This window comes from Ammodytes marinus, assembly GCF_949987685.1.
Source record: "Ammodytes marinus genome assembly, chromosome: 18".
NCBI lineage: Eukaryota > Metazoa > Chordata > Actinopteri > Uranoscopiformes > Ammodytidae > Ammodytes > Ammodytes marinus.
In genome coordinates this window covers 8,636,563-8,660,423 of record NC_137222.1, presented here as the reverse complement: position 1 = coordinate 8,660,423, position 23,861 = coordinate 8,636,563, and the positions used below count along the sequence as shown (strand labels likewise).

The 23,861-nt window shown below is 41.0% G+C and overlaps 1 protein-coding gene across 1 annotated transcript; it reads right to left on the bottom strand.

The window, feature by feature from the left end:
- Nucleotides 1-127: 127 nt before the first annotated feature.
- prlra (prolactin receptor a) lies at nt 128-21,712 on the bottom strand. The gene is made up of 9 exons (XM_080047195.1): nt 21,546-21,712; nt 14,607-14,700; nt 14,337-14,469; nt 13,352-13,521; nt 3,020-3,186; nt 2,791-2,932; nt 2,040-2,136; nt 1,725-1,794; nt 128-1,573 (listed from the first exon to the last, which is right to left on the bottom strand). Exons 2-9 carry the CDS (start codon nt 14,680-14,682, stop codon nt 494-496), a joined length of 1,935 nt encoding a protein of 644 aa, XP_079903321.1. The 5' UTR covers nt 14,683-14,700; nt 21,546-21,712; the 3' UTR covers nt 128-493.
- Nucleotides 21,713-23,861: the final 2,149 nt, after the last annotated feature.

Genomic DNA, 23,861 nt, shown 5'->3' with positions numbered 1-23,861 from the left:
GCAAAATAAATGTATACAATTAAATAAATAAAGTTAAAACACAGCAATTCATCACAACAGAAACCGATTCACTTACGGTTAGTGATCCATTGACATGCCTATCAAGTATCATGCAATTTTGATTTTACACATATTTTTAACAAATGCATTACACCAGTATACATACAATACATACATACAATATATTTCATGAAATATATTTAAAGAGTTCATGAGATGAAATATGTGCCTGTGACTGAGGAAAAGTTGTATGACAGACATTTACAGTAATTCATCAACAGAAAATAGAGCCACATCATTTATACAATCATATTCTTTATAAATACTATAAATAAGATCATTCAATCAAATTCTTTTGGATTATCAAAATGAGAGTGTCACTGCATTGGAATACATGAAAATACGTCTCTTACACCGTGTTTTTTTAAACACTTTTCTTGAGTCGCGCAGGTCTTGCAATGTCCCAGACCTGCCAGTTGGGCTTATGGTACACCTAGTAAATGGGCAGTGTGCATGTGTTGGCAGGGTCAACATAACCATTTCCTGCCAGTACCATTTCCCCCTGTGGCATCATGGCAGCGTGAATACAGGCCATAGGCTTCTGTGATGTGGTAATGGCGGACGACGTGTAGCAATTCTCCGCCACTCCGTTTGTTTCCTGGTCCTCGCAACTTGTGCACCGCTCTCTTTCCGTCACCTCTCTTTGGAGCAGCAGCACATTGTCACTTTCCACGCCTTTCACCTTGCTGTAGTCTACCCCACGGAGCATCTGGGGGCAGCCATCGACAGAGCCACTGCCCAACACGACGGGCTGGAGAAGCACCATATCCTCCTCGTTGACCCTCTGGACTTCCACGTACTCGGTGGACCGGAGAGCGGGTGACTGCTGACCCTGCAGACCGATGCTGGAGATGTTGACGTCGCTTCGGGCCTGGAGTTGCCGACGGGCCTGGGCCTGCGTCGGATGGAGTAGATGAGGTTGCTGGTTTTTGCTCAAGCGGGACTCCCAGTAGCTCTGCCCGAGTTCCTCCTTGCCGCCATGGCAAGGCTGGATCAGGTAGGAGGACCTGGACAGGCAGTGCTGTTTGACCATTTCAAGAGAGCTCTTCTTGTTCGGTGCGCTGGAGCTGTACTGGGGCAGTGGAGAATATACAGATGGCCAGGTCTTCACCCTCCCGCCGGGCATGTGAGGGCCGACCATGTCATCGCGGGCGTAGGTCAACTCTTTGGCCTTCCAGTCCTTCTGGTTGTGCCTGGTCTGCGCCTCACACGTCACCGTTAGACCGCCCTCCCGATCCGTTTGCCTGTCGTCTTCTTTGGCCTCTCCACACTTGTCCATCAGCAGGGTGTGGCTGTCGCAGCTGCCCCTGCCGGAGTCACTGTCGCACGTGGAGCCCTTAGATTTGAGGCAATCATCGTGCAGTAGATCCTTGCTCTCCTCCAGCATCAGCTCCTGCTCCTCAGGGATGTAAACCTCTAAGTATTCCACCAGCAAGTCATCGTAGTAAGATGACGCGGTCGGGGGGAAATCGGACACCACAAGAGCACTGAAGATCTCGTCAGACTTGCCATTCTACACACAAAGAGAATAATTCAGTTGGAATACAGTAGTGGTGCTACGTTCAGTCCAGAGGTCCCAATTCTTATTTGAAAGAGATTTATTGCAGAAAGTTATTAAAGTTATTGTATGAATCCAAAACATTGTTCCATATATTTGTGCTCACCTTGAGAAGCTGCTTATCAAATCCTTTGATCTTAGGACCAGGGATTGGTGGCAGAAGGCAATGCTTAAGACTTCACGCATCCAAAAGAAAAAGAGATCAATGTCAGAGCTTGTGGGCAGTAGATGAAAATCAATAAATAGGAATAAATACACTTCTTGCTGTATACTTCAAAAGCCCAGGGTGGGATATCTTAATAAGATAACTAATGATTAAGTTGTGATCTTGAGGTAGGTGGTGAAACTAAAGCTGCTCTGGTTATATGTAGCATACAGCACGTTTCATGTTCTCATCTTAATTTTGTTTGTGTTGTTCTACCTGCTGCTGTTTATGTGAAGCAGCCATGTGAGGATTAGGAAGATGAGGGCAGAAAAGACGGCAATGAGGATCCACACCGACTTCTCCCGATGGAAATCTGTAAAACACAACATGCCAATTAGAGTGCGTCAACACAACATACAACCTTATACTGTCTTATTATATATTATCTTATTGTTATTATCCTTCCTATGTTGATAATTAGCAAAGGGTATTACCAACATCTAATGCACACTTAAATAATTAACCTAATGATTATTTTAAGGAATACGCTTGTGTTCTTTTCTTGCTGAGAGTTAGATGAGACGATTGATACAACACTCCATCCATTTGTGTTCGTATACAGTATGAACGGTATGAACGTCTGTATGAGGATAGCTTAGCTTAGCTACTAGAAGACTATGTGAAAAAGCTGGTCTGCTTTTGTCCGTTAAAGCTTAAGAGGTGCTGCATATTTGTTTTTACATTTTGACCTAACCAGGCTCAGTTTGCAATCATTATGCTGAGCTAACTCCATAATGAACAGACCAATATGTGAGCAGTATTGATAGTCACATCTTATTTTATTTTGGATATACCTTTATTGATATTTTGATATTTGATCATTTGATCTGCAACTGATGAACAACAATCAACTCTCCGCAAGAAAGTCAATGAGAAAAAAAAGATCCCTTTAATAAATGCATTATAGCCCATTTTAAAAAATATATGATATATATGTACTGCACAACATTGTTGGCAGATGTCTTACAGTCTCGAACTTTGATGTTGGAAGTTGAACTCCATTCACTCCAAAAGCCATGATCGGGCTTACAGCGCACCTGAACAAGGTATGTACCACCTGACCGCAGGCTGAAAATGTTAAACATCTTCTGCTGGCCTGCAAGGTGCATCTGGAAATAAAACACACACACAGGGGTTCAGTGTCCTGTTCAATAACCACTTCCTCAACTTTGAGGCACACATAACAAGTTATCTACCTCCCAGTCATTTTCCCCTTCTAACTTGACACGAAGCTCATAGATGAGGGTAATCCAGCCAGAGCGGGTGTCAGCCTTATGCGGCGGTTCCCATGACACCCTGAGGAATGGCCAGCCCTTGTCCTCCAGCACAGTCACGGCTACCCTCTCTGGGGCATTTGGTTTGACTGGAGAGGCAGACAGAAAACATGCATGAGAGACAATATGTGTGTGTGTGTGTGTGTGTGTGTGTGTGTGTGTGTGTGTGTGTGTGTGTGTGTGTGTGTGTGTGTGTGTGTGTGTGTGTGTGAGTTAAACAGCAGGTTGTCAATGTTTCTTTTTCCTCTATTGATAAACCAACACACACCTCCAGTGGACGGACACTGTCATTGCAGGGGTGACTTCACAAATATTTGTTGATTTGTCTCTGAGGACATGGCTAGGATAAATGTTAATGTTTGGACTTGCTTCCTTGAGATACATTGTTAACAATTGGGAGGCAAGGCAAAGAAGTCATAGGCAACTGATAACCAAATCAGAACAATCTAACTATAAGCAACAAGAGGAACGGAAGCACTTTCAGATAAGCAGCCTCAAGGGCAAAGCAGATACTTTTAAGTCTTTTAATCTAGGGGTTTTCACTCCCTTTTGAATATTTCATGAAGGAAACATGCTTTTGTATCAAGCAACATGGCAGGATGCGACTATAAGAAGAAGAATACATTACCTAGGGGAATAAAGTACTAGGGCCGATTATAGTACATCTCAGCCTGAAATGCTAAGAGAGGTATAGTTTTTTCTCAAATGGTGGTGGTGGGGGAAAGTGAGCCTAATGCTGTGGGGGAAAGTGAGCCACTGTCTCACTTTCCCCCACCATGAGGCACACGTTAAGTTTAGTCTTAAACATATTTTAATGTAGTATTACATAACATATGTTTTATTTTAATGTCATACACATTGTGGAACAGCCATCATGCCAAGGAAATACACCAGGAAGAAAACCTGGGGCAACCACACGGAAAGAGCACCTTCTCATCTTTCCCTGTAACCTTCAGGGCTGAAATGTAGAGTAGGCCTCGTTGTAGAGTATGACAGGCTGAAGTTATAATCCAGTTGGGTCTTCTCCAGTGTTCTGAGTCCCAGGCTGTTCTCGCTGGTTCTGATTTTCCTATGCTTTGACCCCCAGACACTAGCTGGCTCTAAGGGTCCTGTGTTCTGACCCCCAGACTGTGTTCTAATCTAACTGGTTCTATCTTTCATTTGAATCTTATTAAAACCATTTGAATTATAATATGTTGTATTTGAATTTGTTCAGAGTTACTTTCAAGTGTTTATAAAATTTGCTTTGCTTAATTGACCAAACCCCATCATTCTTTTACTAGTCTGACATTAGTTCTGGAATGTGTGGCTAGCTTTCAGGATTCTTACTGTTACAATATGTGTTGTTATGGTAGTTTCAGAGTGGAAAAAGTAGGTGGATCAGTTTACCCCACAGCTGGGGTAAAGTGAGCCACATGACAACTTTTTTTTAAACAATCATATTTTCACTGCCCTTTGTCTTGAAAAAATTCTGCTAATGCCCATTTCTAGGAAACATCCTGAATTAATGGGAAATGTTTAAATTTGAGTGATAAATCATTTTAGCTCCCTTAGAGGGGAGCAAATATAAAAAAGTGGCTAAGATTACCCCGTTCTCCCTTATATATAAGGGTTCAAAAAAGTAAAATTTTTCAATATATATTTTGGGGATTTAAAAAAATAATAATCGAACGATTTAATCGATATTGTAATTTTTCTCTGAAAATAATCGGCATCGGCACTAAAAAATCCATATCGGTTGGGCCCTATAAAGTACGTGTTTGTCCTCTTAGGATCAACATGCAAGTTTATTTTGGGTTCAATTTCCCAAACAATATTTATATATTGTTACATAATTTGACGCAATAATATCATGCAGTTTCTTTATTTAATCAGATGTCAGATCAAAGGAAAAGGCTGTAATTATTCTAAATGTTTTCTTGCTGACATCAAATCCCATGAAAAGACCAAAACTGCCAGTAGGGCCTACGTGTTAGTTAATCTTAAAGTACATTCATACGTCTCTACCCTGTGGCCACAAATGAGTATTTTCTGCTTAAAAAAGATATCTTCATAAAACAGTGAGGCACTGTAGATGTCAGAAGACTAGAAAAAAAATAGCGCAATTGTTGGGGACTATTTTTAGAAACGGATTAAAGTGCACTTGCTGACTTCCGGTTGGCAAATGTGGTGAGCGGACCATGGACAAAGAAATGGACACCGTATTGAAACATGGCGCCCATTCATTCCTATGAAAGCTGCTCATAGGCGCAGAGAAGCAACAAGGAAGTATAATCCGGAAATTCCATGCGGCCCAAAGCATTACGTAGCATGGACGTAGCGGCATTATGGACCTATCAAGAAAGAGGGCGGCAAGCGTACCGGACTGGAGGCGGGTGTCTCGTTCTGTAGCATCTAGCCTGGCGAAAACAAACTGAAAGCCGTTAAAAGCCGTTGGGCTAATAAAACGCTTGAGGTGGCGTTTTGAAATGAGAAAACTTACATTTTAATAGTATATGGTCTAAAGATAAGTATGAGCCTATGATTGATATCCAGAAAAAATGTGCAGAGACACAATCTTGTTCGCTGCTTGTACTATGTGGACAGGGACATCTGCCTACGGGCCGCATGAAAATAAGCTCCACCCCTTATCATGCAATACCAATGGGTTGGCCACATGTCCATGCTGGCTGCTCGGAGAAGGCAGCATCCTGGGGGCCTGGAGCGGACGCACGAGAGAAGGCTCCCAGTCTACTTTTTGCTATATTCGCTTTTATCAAGCTTTCTTCCCAGTGCTTTTGACATTAGTGAGTTTTATTAAGTGTTTCAACTTAAAATGAGCAATTCGAAGTTTGCTAAATCAGGTTGCAGTGCACAAACCCCAGCTACACGCGCTGCTACTAGCGCCGCAAGTAAGCTAGCAACGTTCTCAGCTAACAGCCCTCCGACAGCGACAAAAACTTCAGGACCGGGAGCAACCATGGATACCGCTGTCATTTCTAAGGATCAACTGGCTGCAGAATTTGCGAAGCAGAGAACCACACTAAGGGATGATGTTTCTCTTCTGATTCAAGAATCTACAAAGCCACTACAAGCCTCGCTGGACTCACTCCAAACAACAGTGAACACATTCCAACAGCGCCTCACCTCAGTGGAGTCTGTGTCCGGTGATAACTTTGAACGTGTATGCGCTGCGGAGTCTAGCATTAAGACGCTCCGAGCCCAAAACCAATCTCTCTTGACTCGGCTCGATGACCTAGAAAACCGATCGCGGAGAGCCAATCTCCGTATACTACACATACCAGAAGGCAGCGAAGACGGCAAGGACCCGGTTAAATTCATGTCTGAGCTGCTGATGCAGGTGATGGGTCCCGACATCTTCACTGCGCCGCCCGAACTGGAGAGAGCCCACCGGTCCCCGACCTTCAGATCTGGACAAGGAAAGCCTCCGCGCACATTCCTGGTTTGTTTCTCCCGATTCCAACAGAAGGAAGGAAATGAATCACGAACTGCGGTACGGAGGAACTGTCATAAGGATGTTTCAAGATCACAGCGCAGCTCTCGCTAAAAAGCGAGCTGCATTTAACGGGATAAAACAAGCCCTTTACCAAAAGAACGTCCGGTTCCACCTGATCTACCCTGCCAGGCTGCGCGTGACACACGGGGACGACGTGCTCACCTTCGACTCACCTGATGAAGCCCAGAGGTTCTACGATAAGAGGATTAAAGAGTAAAAATTCAGCAGCGTTTACCTTCACTATATGGACTGGAGACGGACAGTAAATATTGCACACTCTACTGTGTACGTTGCCTTTGCAGTTATGGCGCTTTTCCACCGCAAATGTAGCTCGACTCGACTCAACTCGACTCGACTCAACTTGGTTTGGTAGCAGCACGGGTCGTTTTCCACCGCAAATAGTACCTGCTGAACGTGGGCGGGGTCGTCGTAAGGGGCTGAAAGCCTACTCCGGAGCAAAGTATTAGAGCAGAAATTGCGAGCAGTTGTTGCACTATTAACTGAACCAACCGCCAAACACACGGATGAAAAATGTTTAAGAAATACCCCCCTTGTATCTGTTTGCTAAAAGAAGTAGAAGAATATTGCTACGGGCCATTAAAAGGGATGGTTGTTGTCCCGATGTGTGACTGCCACACAGTCAGCTGTAGGGATGCGTCCCGTACATGCACGTAAACACGGGCATGATAAAGTTGACTGTTTAGTGCTTGTTTCAGGATACGTGTTTTCAAATGCAAGCCGTGTCTCAGCCTGAATATTTTATTGAGGTAATCAGTTCAGTCCGAGGCTTGTAATGTAATCGCTCGCTATCATGTCTGTCCCAGCTGGCTACTATTAGCCTAGCTGCTAGCTGCCCTACATGTCTCCTCTCGTATGATAAGTAACTTCCCCAACAACCAACACTGGGTGAGCTTAGTGAATATATGGAAAATAAATTCAGATCTGTGATGCAAATCAAATGAAAGAGAGCCAGAGAAGGCTGCACGCGGCGTAAATACACTCAAAAGTCCCGGAGAGTTGGGGAGAATAAACAACAGAATGAAGCCGGTAGTCTCTGGCCACTGATTGGCCAGTCAATAGTCTCTGGCCAATCAGTGGCCGGCCGTCTGCCGACGTCACCTTTTAGCATCGGCTCAGCTCGCTTGGAACCTAGAGCGAGGCGATACCAAAAAAGCAGCCGCTACGTGGTACCAGGTACCATGAAATTGCGGTGGAAAAGCCAAAAATGCGAGTTGAGTCGAGTCGAGTCGAGCTGATACCATGCGGTGGAAAAGCGCCATTAGTCTGTCATACGCCCTGGATTTTAAGGTACTGTGCTTTCATCCACGCTACGTTTTGGGATAACATGTTTAGAAGGGATAAACAAAAAAAAAAAAAAAGGGGGAAAAAAAAAAGTGGCCCGGATCTTGTGTTACTCTGTGTGCTACTGCTTTCATTCATGTTATGTTTGGGCTAATTAGGGGGAACAAAAGAGAAGGGGAGGGGGACACATAGCTTTTCCATTACATGGATGTGCCATATATATATTTATATATATATATATTTTTTTTACACCTAATTATTACTTTATAATATTTTTGTCCCCTCAGCCCTGCTTTTGCCTTCATGGCCTTTGTGTAAAGCTTGTTTATATATTATTAATGGGAGCCTTCTTAGCTAGAAGCAAGAAGATGATGTTCTACCAGAAGTTTTTGGAAATAGTGTTATGCCTGCAGCTTGCCTCAGGGAGAGGAACAAGTATAGGCTTAGTGTTAGTTATGTCTGTGTCTATGTCTGGGGTATGGGACAGGGTTATGGGATGGTACACCACTAGAATTTATTTTTTATTTCTTTATCTCACTCTTTCTTAATGAGGTTATCCATGGAGCTGTACACATTTTTGTTGTGACCATTTATTTGCTTTATAGTTATTATAACAATTTTACCCTTTTTCTGATTTAAACATGGAACAAAGAACTAATGTAAGAAAGGCTGATGTAAGATTTATTAGCTGGAACGTAAAAGGCTTAAATGGGCCTGTAAAAAGAGCTAGAATATTCAATCACCTTAAATATTTAAAATGTGAAATTGCATTTCTTCAAGAAACTCATTTGTTGTTGAAAGATCAAATTAGACTCAGGAAAGCTTGGGTGGGACATGTGTTCCACTCAAGTTTCGATTCCAAAACACGTGGGACCGCTATATTGATACATAAAAAAATCCAGTTCAGTGCTACCACTGTTATTTCTGACCCACAGGGGCGCTTTGTCATGGTCTCTGGGCTACTTTTCCACAAGCCTGTCGTTTTGGTTAATATATATGTCCCAAACTGGGATGATGATAAATTCATGGGTAAAGTTTTCTCATTAATACCAGACATAAACTCACAACAATTAATTTTAGGGGGTGATCTGAATTGCACAATTAACCCAATATTGGACCGCTCTAATCCTAAATCTACAGATCCTTCAAAAATGGCCAAATCTTTATCTTGTCTTATGGATCAAATAGGAGGTGTTGACCCCTGGCGCGCTCTTTCTCCACTTGGTCAATCCTACTCATTCTTTTCCCCGGTTCACCACTCATACAGCAGAATAGACTACTTTTTTATTGATAGAAACCTTCTTCCCTTTGTCACAAAAGCTGATTATTCAACCATAGTTGAAGCTGATCACGCCCCTGTTTTATTAGATCTTGTGTTTCCTCCTAACAATTCGGAACGTCCTCCTTGGAAATTAGACAAAACCTTACTGGCTGATAGTTCATTCTGTGATTTGATAAACAAAGAAATTGACAACTTTATAGTTTCCAACAAAAAAGATGACATCTCCTCCTCATTGCTTTGGGAGACACTGAAGGTTGTGATCAGAGGTGAGATTATATCATATTCAGCAAGAATCAATAAAATGCGTAGACTTGAACAAGACCAGCTTATTAAATCAATTAGCACAGTAGACTCTCAGTACTCTTCGTCTCCATCCCCTGAACTCTATAAAAAAAAGCTTGACCTTCAAACTCAATACAACCTGTTGTCAACCGGTAAAACAGAAAAAATGTTGTTAAAATCACGTGGATATGCTTATGAGCATGGAGAAAAAGCTGGCCGCCTTCTACCACACCAACTTAAGGCCCAATCTGTTTCTCAACAAATCTCACAAATAAGGAAACCAAATGGGGATTTAACTACTGACCCGGGAGAAATTAATGAAACATTTACCTCATTTTATTCTAACCTGTATACATCAGAGGCGACCAATGATAGAACTGATATGGAACATTTCTTTTGCAATCTTGAAGCTCCTTCCATAAAGGTAACGGATAAGACAAAGACCGAACTCCCATTACAACTGTCTGAAATTATTAACGCAATAATGGCAATGCAAAGTGGTAAGACACCTGGCCCCGACGGCTACCCAATAGAATTTTTTAAAACTTTTTTTAAGAAACTATCCCCAATTCTACTTGAAATGTTTATAGAGTCTATGTCCCGTGGGTCATTACCACAAACTCTCACTGAGGCATCGATTATTCTCCTGCTTAAGCCAGGTAAAGAGAATACAGAATGTGGCTCATATCGACCCATTTCCCTCCTAAACAGTGATGTGAAGATCCTAGCTAAAGCGCTTGCCCTACGCCTAGAAACCACAATGACTGATGTGATCTCTGCTGACCAAACCGGTTTCATTCTGGGTCGACACTCATTTACAAATATCCGACGGCTTTTGAATATTATTCACTCCCCTGCGTCCAGTGAGGTACCTGAGGTGGTCATCTCACTGGACACAGAGAAAGCTTTTGACAGGGTTGAGTGGGAATATTTATTCACGTGTTTAAAGAAATTTGGGTATGGTCCAAATTTTATTTCATGGATTAAACTTCTGTACAGCTCACCCAAGGCCTCGGTGGTTACAAACGGCAGGCAATCACAGTACTTCACTCTGTCGAGAGCGACCCGTCAGGGATGTCCAATTAGTCCACTGTTATTTGCCTTGGCCATAGAGCCCTTATCCATCGCACTCAAATCATTGCCATCTATAAGTGGAATTTTCAGAGGAGGAGATGAGCATAGACTAAGTTTATATGCCGATGATTTATTATTATTTGTTTCGGACCCTATTCTTAGTGTACCTCATATCATCCATGCTCTGTTAAGATTTGGTAAATTTTCCGGGTATAAACTGAACTTTAGTAAAAGTGAATGCTACCCTGTTAACAACTTGGCTCTTCAAATCCAGGATAATGTTTTACCGTTTAAAATGTCTAGAAACGGTTTTAAATATTTGGGCATTAACATCACAAGAGATATGAAAAACCTCTACCAGGAAAATTTTGCTCCTACTTGATAAAGTCAAACTAGATCTAAAGAAATGGAGAACACTCCACTTGTCCTTAGCAGGTAAAGTGAATTGCATCAAGATGAGTGTGCTCCCAAAATTCCTCTACCTGTTTCAATGTATCCCACTTTACCTTCCTAGGTCTTTCTTTAAATGTATTGATAGCGCTTTTATTTCTTTTATTTGGAATGGCAAGAACCCTAGGGTACGTTTAGAGCTTCTACAGAGGCCTAAATTACAGGGAGGCCTAGCTCTTCCTAATCTTTTCTACTACTACTGGGCTGAAAATGTTCAAAAAATAATGTTTTGGCTTCATACTCCGGATACAGACTGGTGCCAGTATGAAGCTACATCATGCATCTCAACGTCTCTCACGGCTCTGGTCACTTCCAATCTTCCCGTTTCTACTACCCAGTTCACAAACAACCCAATTGTCATCAATACTTTGAAGATCTGGTTTCAAATGAGACGGTTCTTTGGTTTCAAACAAACTCTTAGCTTAAGCCCTATATGCAACAACCATCTTTTCCCCCCAGCTCAATTAGATGCTACATTCTCTTTTTGGCGGAGACAAGGCATTTCTAGATTTAAAGATATGTACATAAATTGTGTATTTGCCAGCTTTAATGACTTATCACAAAAATGTGGCCTTCCTCGATCTAGCCTGTTTCGATATTTTCAAGTACGCCACTTCCTTATGAGCCATGACCCCAACTTTCCAAATGTATCTTCAGTGTCAGGCTTAGATGATCTGCTAGAATCCCCATTCAATTCGAAAAGGCTAATTTCTAGAATACATGATTGTATAGCTTCTCTTAAAACCATAACCATCGCGAAGATAAGGGCGGACTGGGCGGATGAATTGGGGGAAGACATGGAAGATGACATGTGGAACTGTGCTTTACTAAGAGTGAATGACAGCACTTCTTGTGCAAAATTAAGTATAATACAATTTAAAGTTTTACACCGGACTCACTTTTCCAAAGCAAGATTAGCTAAAATATATCCTGATTCTGATGCTAGTTGTAACAGATGTCATCACACCCCTGCCAATTTAACCCATATGTTCTGGTCATGCCCTGCTCTGGTCACTTACTGGTCTATGATTTTTAAAACATTATCTGAGGCGCTCAATACTGATTCCCAACCAAATGCAGCAGCAGCTATATTTGGTATCACAGATCGTAGACATTCTATAGTAAGAAAAAGTTATAAAAACATATTGGCCTTTGTGACTCTGCTTGCACGCAGAAGAATATTATTACATTGGAAATCAAAAAACCCTCCCAAAGCGTCTTTGTGGATGTGTGACCTGATGCACTTCATACAATTAGAGAAAATTAAATACTCGCTTAGGGGGTCAAGGGACAAATTCTACTCCACCTGGGATCCGGTTTTGAAATACATAGGGAAACTCAAAACTATACCTGATACCCCATAGCAATATTTCTTGCATCAGGGCCCTATATCATGTAGCGTACAGTAGTTTTTTTTTTTCCCCTTTTCTTTTCTTTTGGTTTAATTACCGATTTGGTCACTTCTGGGCCAATCCAATTATAAAACAGTTTTTCGGATAGAGTACCGTATGTATGCATGATGCATTGTCTGTGTAATTACGATGTGGATTGATGCTGGCATGTCAGCCTATAATGTAGAGTGTTTGTGAATATGCATGTGAACAAGTACATGGTGACATTTGGCACGACTAAGTATGATGACCTTGCTTACTATTTTATTTATTTATTTTTACTGTATTTATTTTTCTATTTTCTTCTTGTTAGTCTAAGTGTGTGTACTACATGTTCAAGGGGGTGGGGTGGGTGGGATACTGTTGTTCGTATGTGTATGTAAACAAAAAACAACAAAAAACTATGGATATGTCTGCTAAAATGTATGCTCAGAATATGAATGTGTTCATAAACATTTCCAAATAAAAAGAATTATAAAAAAAAAAAAAGTGCACTTGCTTCTCTAGTCACTATTCTGTTAAGAAGACTGTGTGTGTGTGTGGGTGTGTGTGTGTGTGATTAACCCGAAATAGCCTTCCGTGTTGATCATAATGAAGAACTGTGTGCCCCTTTCATGTAGCAATTGAAGTCTGTGGCACAAAGGGATAACCTATACAAGGATTGCGGTAGTACTTGAAAAATAAATATATATACAGTATATAATATCATAATCAACCTCTTTTCAGAAGGCTGGCACAATATTTTTTATTCTCACTGATTAAGAATGGTGACCTTCAGTGCACACAGTCATAGCTGGAATAAGGGTTGAGTGAGTCCACTCAGAAAGCATTAGCCCCAGTGTAACCCAGTGTGTTGTTGGAGCAGCTGTGAGCGTGTGCGTGTTTAATCCTCATTGGGATATTTTGCCACAAATATCAAGCCAAAACAAGAGAATAAACAAGAGAAAAGAAATGAGAATGAGGTAGAATTCCCTCACCAATGTACACCACGTCTATATCCACAGGGTCAGAGAAGGTGCTGCCCGCTGCGTTGGTGGCCACCACGGTGATGTTGTAGTTGACCCAGATGGACGTGTCGTTCTTGTTAAAGAAGCAGGAGTTCTCTCCAGCTGTGCGATAGTCGGGACACTCATACACGGTCTCAGAGCTGTGAGAGAGGCGGAGGAACAGTATGAAATTGTCATGTGTCCGTGTTGGCACTTAACTGTTTCATTTATGATAAACAGCATGTATTCTTCATGCTACAATTCCCGAACTGTTTGTGTGTGTGTGTGTGGGGAGGGGGGGATTAGAATAAAAATGGAGGGTTTATGTTGAGAGGACCTGTTCACCAGGGGGTAGATCTTCGGGGTAGGAATAATTCAAACTTCTATTTAGTCCATGTCCCCACAGGGTTGTTCATTCCAACATGTTATAGGCCTTACCTAATTGTGTATTTGACATTGAGACAGGATACTGTTCAATTTTAAATCTGCATTAGTAAATATTTTACTGCTGCTCAGAAGTATTTGTGTATCGTTCTGCCCTTTTTGTTGTCAATCTAGATGAACTGGAGAATATTTTGTTCTCATGTTTTATTTTTGTTGCAAACCTTTCATACAAAATAACATATTTTTGTAAAGAGGTCTCTTGACAACCTAAAAACATTAAAAGACTGAAAATATAATAGTAGTCCTATTAGCCATGTGTCTGTCCTGAAGGCAGAAACATTTGTGGGAAGCGATTCCAAACTTTTGAAATGAAGTGTATAGAGACGTGACATCATCTTTGCTTGCTGATATTGAAGAGCTCCACAATCTTATCAAAATCAAAACTAACAACCAACACCAACAAACTGGTCACGGCTAACAATCAATCCCTGTCAATTGTTCTGTTTCTCAATGCCCACCAATACAGTATAAAATACCAAATTAATTAATTAACGATGTAAATGTATCACTGCGTGAAAGCACTCACACTCACTTTTCTTTACGATAGTACAGGGCGTAGGAGGTGGGCAGTCCCCCATCAGAGCCTGGCTCCCACCAGCAGGTGAAGGTCTCTTTCTCGGGTGAACGACATCTGGTCATTGCTGGCTTTCCTGGAGGGCTGTAGCCTAAGGAGACGGTCAAAAAACATTCTAAATGAAAGTGTGTAGTATATGACAGAAACTGTTAAAACTTTATATCATAATCGAAAAACAAATTAATATATATATATTGTTTCAAAGGTTGGCTACATCCAAACACTTACGCGTTCCTTTTGCATGCAACACAAAGAATGGCAGCAACAACAGCAGCAGGGCAACTTCCACGAATTTCTCCATCATGGCACCACAAAGCCTCGGCTGTTGGATGGGCAACAACACAAATAAACAAACAGAGGTCAGCATGGGGGAACTGACTGATCCGTTTTATCAACGACTCACATGACCCACAACATTGGATGAGCTCGCCACGACAGCAGCTAAGCAGTGAACAGTTTGGATTAAGAAGAAGAAAGTAACATGTTTAATTACTGGATACATAACTAATAATATATGCTGCTGAGAAAACTTATCAGCTCTGACCCTGAACCTAATAAAAAAGCACTTGCTCTGAGAAACAATAGCCTACTGAATCCAGTCTTCGAACTTTGAACTACAGAACACCATCATCCTAAACAGACAATGGTATTACAGTAGTTTTGAAATGACACAAAATCGGACGACAGAACGCTAAATGTGTTGAACTGAGAGGAAAATAATTATTCTGAAGAGAATGTTGTTTCACTAAGGATTAAAAAAGAGCCTCCTCTCTGATTCTTTCTACCTCTACCAGCTGGCGCATGGGGCATGACTGATTGCATAACACGAGCTCGGGCTATTGCCTATAAACAACGGAGATACACACAAACATTGGGCTGCCGAGACCGACTGATGCTCGCATGACTTGAAAATGTGCATTTCCCTATAGTCATGTGCAGATGTTATTACTCTGCATGACCCTTCCTAACTGGACCCACTGAGAGGGTGAACAGGGGTGGGATGATAATGATTCTGATTTACTGATGAGTGACAAATCGTTGACTCCAGTTGAGGAGTTGGCATATCGAATAGAGAGACCTATTGACTTTCTCTACTCCATTAAGGTCAGCAAAAGCTAAAGCATGGACAGATGCATGTTCACTCTCTCAGATTCTCCCTAAGGATAACAAAAGCTCTAACAAAAAACATTTTGAATTGCCTAAAACAAACAAGAAAAAGGGATGCCAAACACTGTAATTGTCTGGAAATGTTTTTTTTTTAAATACTCCAACATTGACTTCCATTTAAATGTGTCAAAACAGAACAATGACTAGCTGCAAAAAATGCTGATGTCACAGGTAGCAGGAGATGCAATGTGAGAAATGCATTTACAAACATATAGCTTGAAGAAATGGTGATATTTTATATATTACACACACTTGAGCTTAGCGCGCATGCCCCACTTGTACACTCCTACTGTTCAAAAGGCCAGGCTATGCTTTTCAAATACACAGTTTCTTTAAAACAAAACAACAACAAAACTAAAAAAAGTGAGCTTGTGTGGAAACTAGGGCTATCAAGCGATTAAAAAAATTAATCTAATTAATTACAGGCTCTGTGATTATTTAATCTAAATTAATCACACACTTATATGACACTTTTATGCCTGTTTATAAACAACTGTAGGCCTATAGGCTACCGTTCGTCTCTCTCTCTCTCTCTCTCTCTCTCTCTCTCTATCTCTCTCTCTCTCTCTCTCTTTCTCTCTCTCTCCGTCTCTCGTAACTTCTGTCTCATGGTAAGCCCATAACATAGAGCCCTCAGCCCCTTTCCCCTGCTTCTTTCTTTACTCTTTAATCCCGTGCGGGCCGTGTCCGCAAGATACAGGTGCAGCTCCGCTATCATCTCACCTCTTTTGCACCAGGTCAAAGGGCAATATAGAAGTGCGATTAATCTGCGTTTTTTTAATCGCGTTAATTTTTCTGTGATTAATTAATCGAAATTAACGCGTTAATATGACAGCCCTAGTGGAAACATAGGAGCACTACAATAAATCCTGGGGATATACTTATGTGGGATTTTTCTCAGAATAGGCCTCGTCCACTGCTTTTGATTTTCTGCCATGTAACTTGTTGGTGCAATTACATGAGTAAGCCTCAGGTAAATCCAAAAAGTTGCAAGACTGGTCAGTAGCGTGTGGCTGCTATCATTTCAACTGATAAGCAAACCAGAATAATCATAATAAACCAAAATGCCAAAAATCCTCTATGGGCGGGCGCCCAACCCCTCCACCCCCCCTTTCAATATCTTAATGACTTTTCAATGATGACTCTTATGAACTCTTCTTCGTGGTGCCTTAATTCAAAATCGTCCCCATGATCTGATAATTGGCATTAAGGTCAAGGCATTGGATTAGCCTCTTGCTGCATATAGCTGTTTTACGTAACCAGTAGCCCAAACTGAGTAAGCTGCTAAGCCGGGAGAGGCCTCGACAGTTCCAAGCTCTTTCCCTTACAGATGATATTGGTCAGTACGTTAAAGAAAATGTTTGTAAAGAAATCTGTTGGCCCTGCTGCTGTAAACAAAAACAGTAACTTTAAAAAGGTAGTGTTCTAACTTCAAACAGTGTTTCAGGGATTCAGTTTTGCTACAAGGAAAGTTTTAAGTATTCAGTTATGAGAATATTCCTCAGAAAATGTTTACTTCTTTGACACACCCAAAGTAAATTTTGAGCATTTTATATAGAACCTTTTTTCAGTTTTAACCTCAGGAGAACTCACTCCTTTGTCCTTTTTGGGAATTACACGGTACATCCATGCACGTTCATGGTCCTGATAAATAAGGTATATACTACGAATTATGTATCAAAAAATTATATGAAAGCAACCAACGTTTAAGTTAACTAATTACAGTTTGTAAAATGTTTCATGTGAGACCAGTGAGACGAATGCCAGATAAGCACAGTATATTATTAGTCCTGGAAAATTGTCCAACAGACAAGAGAAATGGTCCTGTCGGGTCATCCTGAGACAAATACCTAAATTTAGACTAGTGGATATGAATCATTAAGGGTTTCTGTCCATCAGTGGCCCTCTCAATTACAGAAGGTGAAGGGAGTCAAATGGTGTGTTGAGGTAAAATGTGGGCAGCCAAGCAAAGTAACCCCAGCCCACCTGCATGAGTGATGAATGACAAACATTTTCATTTCTCGTGCTGGGTCACAGCGCTTTGAAGATTACCGAGGGACACAGCTGCTCACCACAGCAGCAGACCTGTGTCTCTCGTCTGGAAAGCCGGGGAACAATACTGTTACATACCGCAATTAACCACATATTATGGTTTCATATTAACTTACTCTTGACATGCTGGGGCAAATAAGATAAGCTCACTGGCCTGTTTACAACGTAATACATCCTAGTTGATTTTAAATGTAGAAAGGCAGCAGCAACTGTCAAGCTTGAGAGCTTCAGTATATAAAAAAGGATATATAGTGTCATCCGGTTCTGACTTTCAGAAACTACCACATTGTAATGATAAGGTTCGGCATGACTAGAAATGTAAAGAAAACTTGGCTAGTAATTAAAATGTGGCTCATTGTTGTAACAGTTACTAATCTGTCCTCCTGTAACAAACTATAGATAGTGAGTGAACATTACAATTTGTACACTTGGACAGTTTGTGCAGCTTGTAGCGGAGGAATGAGTAAGACAGATTTCATGAATCCACTCACACTGCTTTCCACCAAACCACAGGTTAAAGGTGCTGTAAGCGGAATGGTTCTTTTAGCTAACTTCCTGTCAGTTACTGCAGTTAGCAGTCCCCTCGCTCGTCCCTACGTCACCACATTAATGCACTGCAGTCTTCAAGCAGCGAGTTATCTAGCATCATCTCAGATCCATAAGTGTGATAAAACATGATAAAAGCCATCAAAACAGACATTGGGAAGGATTTTTACCTGCTCCGCCATTGTAGGCGCATAAACATTCACCCATCTGTTGCTCTGGCGTGCACCGGCAGTGAGACCATGAGTGAGACGGGTGTCGATTTGTATCGTTCTCTCTTAGATATTCATTTCGGGATCCCCCGAAAAGTTTATTTGCCGATTACATGCAGAGCAGCTGACTGAGAGATCGGCTTTATGAAACGTGCACATTATGTAAGTGATCACTGTATGAATAAAGAGCGATTTAACACTTATAGTAACATAAATAAATCTCTTACTTCACCTTTAAGCAAGGGCATAGAGCGACAGAAAGCAAGGTGTAGGGCATCAGGTACATTTCCGGGCAATAAAACTGGAGTTAAACAATAAATGATTGATTTAATTGACTTGATGACCTTTGATATGAAGTTTTTATAAACACTACTCAGTCAGTACCAATAGTAGGGGCTTTTAGTGGAGATTTAGATTCTTGTTTTACTTGATCATTAGTAAATCCAACTTTAAGCCCGGACACATAAAAAATCAGTACAGTTAACATTTCTACACTTATTTAAAAGGAATACTGCAGGCAAGCCAGGAGAAGTATGAAAGCCAGGTAGTATTATGATTGTGAGGGAATTTCTAGCTATTATTAATACTCATAATTAATATTACACGTATTGCATGTCTTGTGTGTCCGTCTATCTCTCAGACAATAGTTCAGCTCTGTCTCCTGTTAGAACACTGTAAATTCAGCTCTACAGATTAAGTCTCATCTCCGTAGATGCCAAGGTTGTTGTTGTTCACTGTGTTTAGCTCAGACCCAAAACATTAATTTGCTTGGTGTGTGCTGAAACCAGGCAGCGCACACAATCATTTATTTCACTTGTGCTGCTGTCCTATTATCCTCAATTGAGCTTCAATAAATATTTCTGAAAACTAAATTTCTCCCAAAACTCTTCTTGAAGGCAGAGTTTACCAGCTTCAGAAAAAGTCTTGAGGAACAATTATGATTCGGGTATATATCAATCGCTGAACATGCAGGGTTCAAAATGCACATAAACTATGCTGAAAGTATAACAAATCTGCATTTGAAAAAAGAAACATACACAAGTATATGTATCGCGTGTAGAAAGTGCTCATGGCATGTACGGCAGTGCTTCCTTACACACAAACAGCCATGTGTCCACCTGGGAATAAAGTTGCCACAACAAACAGCTCTCGCTCTCAACGACAGCCAGTGTATTGTGTGAATTTGTACTTCCTCTGTTCCTCTGCCAACCTACGTATATCCTGTGCCCCTATGTCTTTCTGCTGGCTTCGAGGCCAGCAATAAAAAATATTGAAGTTAAGACAAAGGGTTATTAAAAGAAGACAAACCACTCATATACCTGTATTTATGGTAGGCAGCTTCAGCTTATTATCGACGCTGTGTTTAGGAAGGCGAAATTGGATATTCTTTCAATACAAGAATGTGAGTTGGTATAGCACTGCCTGCGTGTTTCAAAGGTGAAATAATAGATTTCTCCAGTCTTTCAGCTGGTGCTGTGAGGTATAGATTCAGTGTGGGGGACTCTGCCACATTTTAATTGCAGCTTCAGGCATGAGTCGTGGTGGAAGTGATAACTTCCAAAGTTATTTTTGCCCTTTAGGTTCAACGTCAACTTGCTAATGCACTCTCCTCGATAAAATCAAGGGGGAGTTCATTAGCACATAGGCTAATTGCCATGCAAAGCAGCTGTAAGGTCACAAGTTGGCAAAGAGTATTTATAATCATGAGTCGCCACCACAGTGACAGATTATCAATATAATGTCAATAAAGCTTGCAGGGTGAATTCCAATTCCAATTCATTTGATATTTGCCTTGTGACATGGGCTGGACATTACATGTAGAACGCTCAGGTTACAGTGCACTTTCTGTTTTCTCAAATGAGCCTTGGATTGTCGTGTGTTTTTTTCCAAAGTTTTAAGGTGCTTCAATTCTCCGAAGAACTTTTAAGAAATATCAATTCAAATAGGCTTAATACACTACGATTGATAAACAAGCTTTTTTTTTATACATAAAGCACCAGTGCAGGACTGACTGTCGAAAGAGTCATAAGGCTGCATGCAACTTTAATCCAGGGTTGAGTTGATCAGCTTGGTGCTCTAATGGCTGAAGGTCTAGGTTCAACATTTAACCTCTCAGTCCATATGGCCAATGAGCAAGCAGAGGAAAACACACCACATCACGACCAGGGAAATCCCTTTAAGCCTGTGACACCCCAGCACCATATTCTCCTCCAACCTACAGTGAAGGAGAATAACCTGCCAATCGGTCAGCTGGAAACAAGGGAGAACTTCTTCATGTGTAGAGCAACATGAAATAGAGATTTATTACACAAATTTGTTCTTTGAATTTCACGGTACAATAAAACCGTCACTGTGTTCCTCCACTTCCCTGTCATTGATCACGGAAGAAATGACATTTAGTGTATTTGTTAACTGATTTAGAATGAAGTTGATTACGTGTAGTAACAGATCATCTTGGCTTACATTTATTACTATTTCCCTCTCATTTAAAGGTTACTGTTTCACTGTTGTTGTTCTTGTTGTTCTTGTTTACAGCAGCAGAGCCCAAACGTTTTGTTTATAAATATATTCCAGTATTACCAGGCGCCTCAAAATAATTTGTTTTGTTTATGATGATATCATAATTCAATATTAAGAAATATATGTAGAGTAAATATCTAACTAAAAGCAGGCTCTTCCAATGTAAACAAATCCCCATCCTCTGAAACAACATAGTGCCCCTTTAATGTTAGGCCTTGTCAGTAGGACAAATGAAGTAGTCTGTGCGCACATATATTTAGTTTGGCTGTGGACCAATTAACTGCGTAAGAGATTTGAATCCAAGATCTACCTAAAGCTGTGAAATTAATAATGAATAGTTCATCACTACGGCTTCATGCTTTTGACTCATAATCAAGTCAAAAACAAGTTTGAACAACTTTTTGTCATTATTGTGGCATAGCAATGTTTGTATTATTGTGCCACCCAAACACACACATTCAAGCAACAGGCAACACATTGTAAAGGATTAAACAATAAACAGATTCGTTCTCCACAACATCATCTGAATAAGGTATAGGTCTATCAAATGCATTACAGTCAAAACGTGATCTCTTCGTGGCCCCAAAGCATAACACCGGCCCCTCACTCAAACTGGTGCTGATGATACAATCTGTGATGATAAGAAGTAGGTTAAATCAAATGTGTGTCTTACCAGCAGCTGACAGGAGTTTTCAGTCTCTCCCTCGGTGCCTTGGCCGTGGAGAGTCCGCTGCCTGCTCCCACTCGAGCGGATTTCCCGAATTGTTTAACTGGTTTACCGCGAGGATGGCTGGAAACTAGATTCATTAAGCGACCGGCCAGCCCACGGTCGTCCCTGCAGCGAAGAAATCCCACACCATCCTCTCTCCCCGGCGCGCGCTCTCTGTTTATCCCGGCTGCTCGAGGCGGGCGGGGCACGGGTCAAACCCCGCCCATGGTTTCTGCCACAGACCCGGGTTTGACACCAGCAGAAGTTCCTGAAAGACGTCATGAGAACAAATGGAAGGATTGAGATCATGAACGTCAGTCAGTCAGTGTCTTACCATGCAGGTTGATTTGTGCATACAAGGGTGTGTGTGTGTGTGTGTGTGTGTGTGTCTGTGTGTGTGTGTGTGTGTGTGTGTGTGTGTGTGTGTGTGTGTGTGTGTGTGTGTGTGTGTGTGTGTGTGTGTGTGTGTGTGTGTGTGTGTGTGTGTGTGCGTGTGCACGTCTTTGTGGCTTGTGGTTGTGGTTCAGGTAGGCCTAACAAGGCAAGAAGTTTTAAGGTTATTTTGTAAATAAAAGCACATATTTCTTCTGCACTGCAAAAGTAGCATACTCTGTTCAAGTAGCCTAATAGTCCTGTGCTGAAAGTTTAATCAGGAAAGTATTAGGTTAGGCTAATTAAAGCTATAGTGTGTAATTTATGTCGCCCTCATGAGGATTTTTGAGTAATTACAACAGCACTGTCTGTGCATGAGGTAAGCTTTCCGTTGTTGCACATGGATTTTTATACCTTCTGCTGTATGTTCAGGAAGAATCAACAACTGAAACATTTCTTGGGTGCGTCCATGAAATAATTTTATTTTGATTATTAATATTTTAGATGATATTTAATTTTTGTTTATACAAATTAAAATCATTTAAAGGAAAAGCAGCAAATCCTCAGATTTGAAATTAACCTTTTCAAAATAAATTTGTTGCCAATTCATCATTCATCAGCTAACTATTTCAGTTCTACCTATATTCACTCCTGTGTAGGTTTAAACAATAATGAAGCATGATACTGCACAAGCTCTTCCATTGTTTTAATGCAAAAATCGTAATATGTTAAAGTCAGATTATTGAAGTCAAAACGGACAATATCCCCATGGAGTAGAAGTTGAAAGTGGCATTAAAAGAAAAGACTGAGGTAAAGTACCATATCCAATGTGTGCTTTAGTAAATGTGCTTGGTTACGTTCCACCACCTGTGGTACCCCAGTACACTATGTCCTTACTGTGTCAGTATATTCATTGTGTTGTTAAAATATACATCTATTCTGTGGGATCATGGTTAAGTAATAAATGTTTCTGTCTCCTCACAACGCTCAACCTATGAACAAATACTGTAAAACACGTTATGACAAGGGAACACTGTGTGACCTGCTGAAGATAGTGTTTGTCCTCTCATGGGTTCCTCTTATGGGAGCTGTAAACATAGTAAGGTATCCCAGTACTTGGTTGGCATCCCTCTCCCCCTGACATTTTGTCCATTGTCCATGTAGGCCTACTCTTTCGTTGTACAATTTAAAGGTGCTGTAAGCGGAATGGTTATTTTAGCTAACTTCCTGTCAGTTACTGCAGTTAGCAGTCCCCTCGCTCGTCCCTACGTCACCACATTAATGCACTGCGGTCTTCAAGCAGCGAGTTATCTAGCATCATCTCAGATCCATAAGTGAGATAAAACATGATAAAAACCATCAAAACAGACATTGGGAAGGATTTTTACCTGCTCCGCCATTGTAGGCGCATAAACATTCACCCATCTGTTGCTCTGGTGTGCACCGGCAGTGAGACCATAAGTGAGACGGGTGTCGGTTTGTAGTGTTCTCTCTTGTGATTGGATAAAAATTTCGGGATCCTCCAATAAGTTTATTTGCCGATTACATGCAGAGCAGCTGAATGAGAGATCGGCTTTATGAAATGCGCACATTATGTAAGTGATCATTGTATGAATAAAGAGCGATTTAACACTTATGTTAACATAAATAAACCGCTTACTTCACCTTTATTATTATTCTGAAATAAAGAAAATAAATCACAATACAGAGAAACATATTGAACTGGAAGAAAGGTCATGTTGCCCTGACAACGACATTCCCACTGCAATGACTATTTCTAAAGGGATTTCGGTCTAATTAGCTATAGAAGATAGAAAGTAGATCATGTTCTTCTTGTAAACTGTATTTTCTTCGGAATGGGACTGAACTGATTAAATGGATGTTTCAAAGTGTCTATAACACAGGATA

Excerpts from the sequence above, each read along its gene's own strand:
- prlra (XM_080047195.1), bottom strand. The coding sequence starts at position 14,682 with ATGATGGAGAAATTCGTGGAAGTTGCCCTGCTGCTGTTGTTGCTGCCA. Across the intron at positions 3,187-13,351 it reads TATAGACGTGGTGTACATTG|TCAAACCAAATGCCCCAGAG; the intron begins GTGAGGGAATTC and ends CTGCCTCTCCAG. Across the intron at positions 1,795-2,039 it reads CTTCACATAAACAGCAGCAG|TCTTAAGCATTGCCTTCTGC; the intron begins GTAGAACAACAC and ends GGATGCGTGAAG.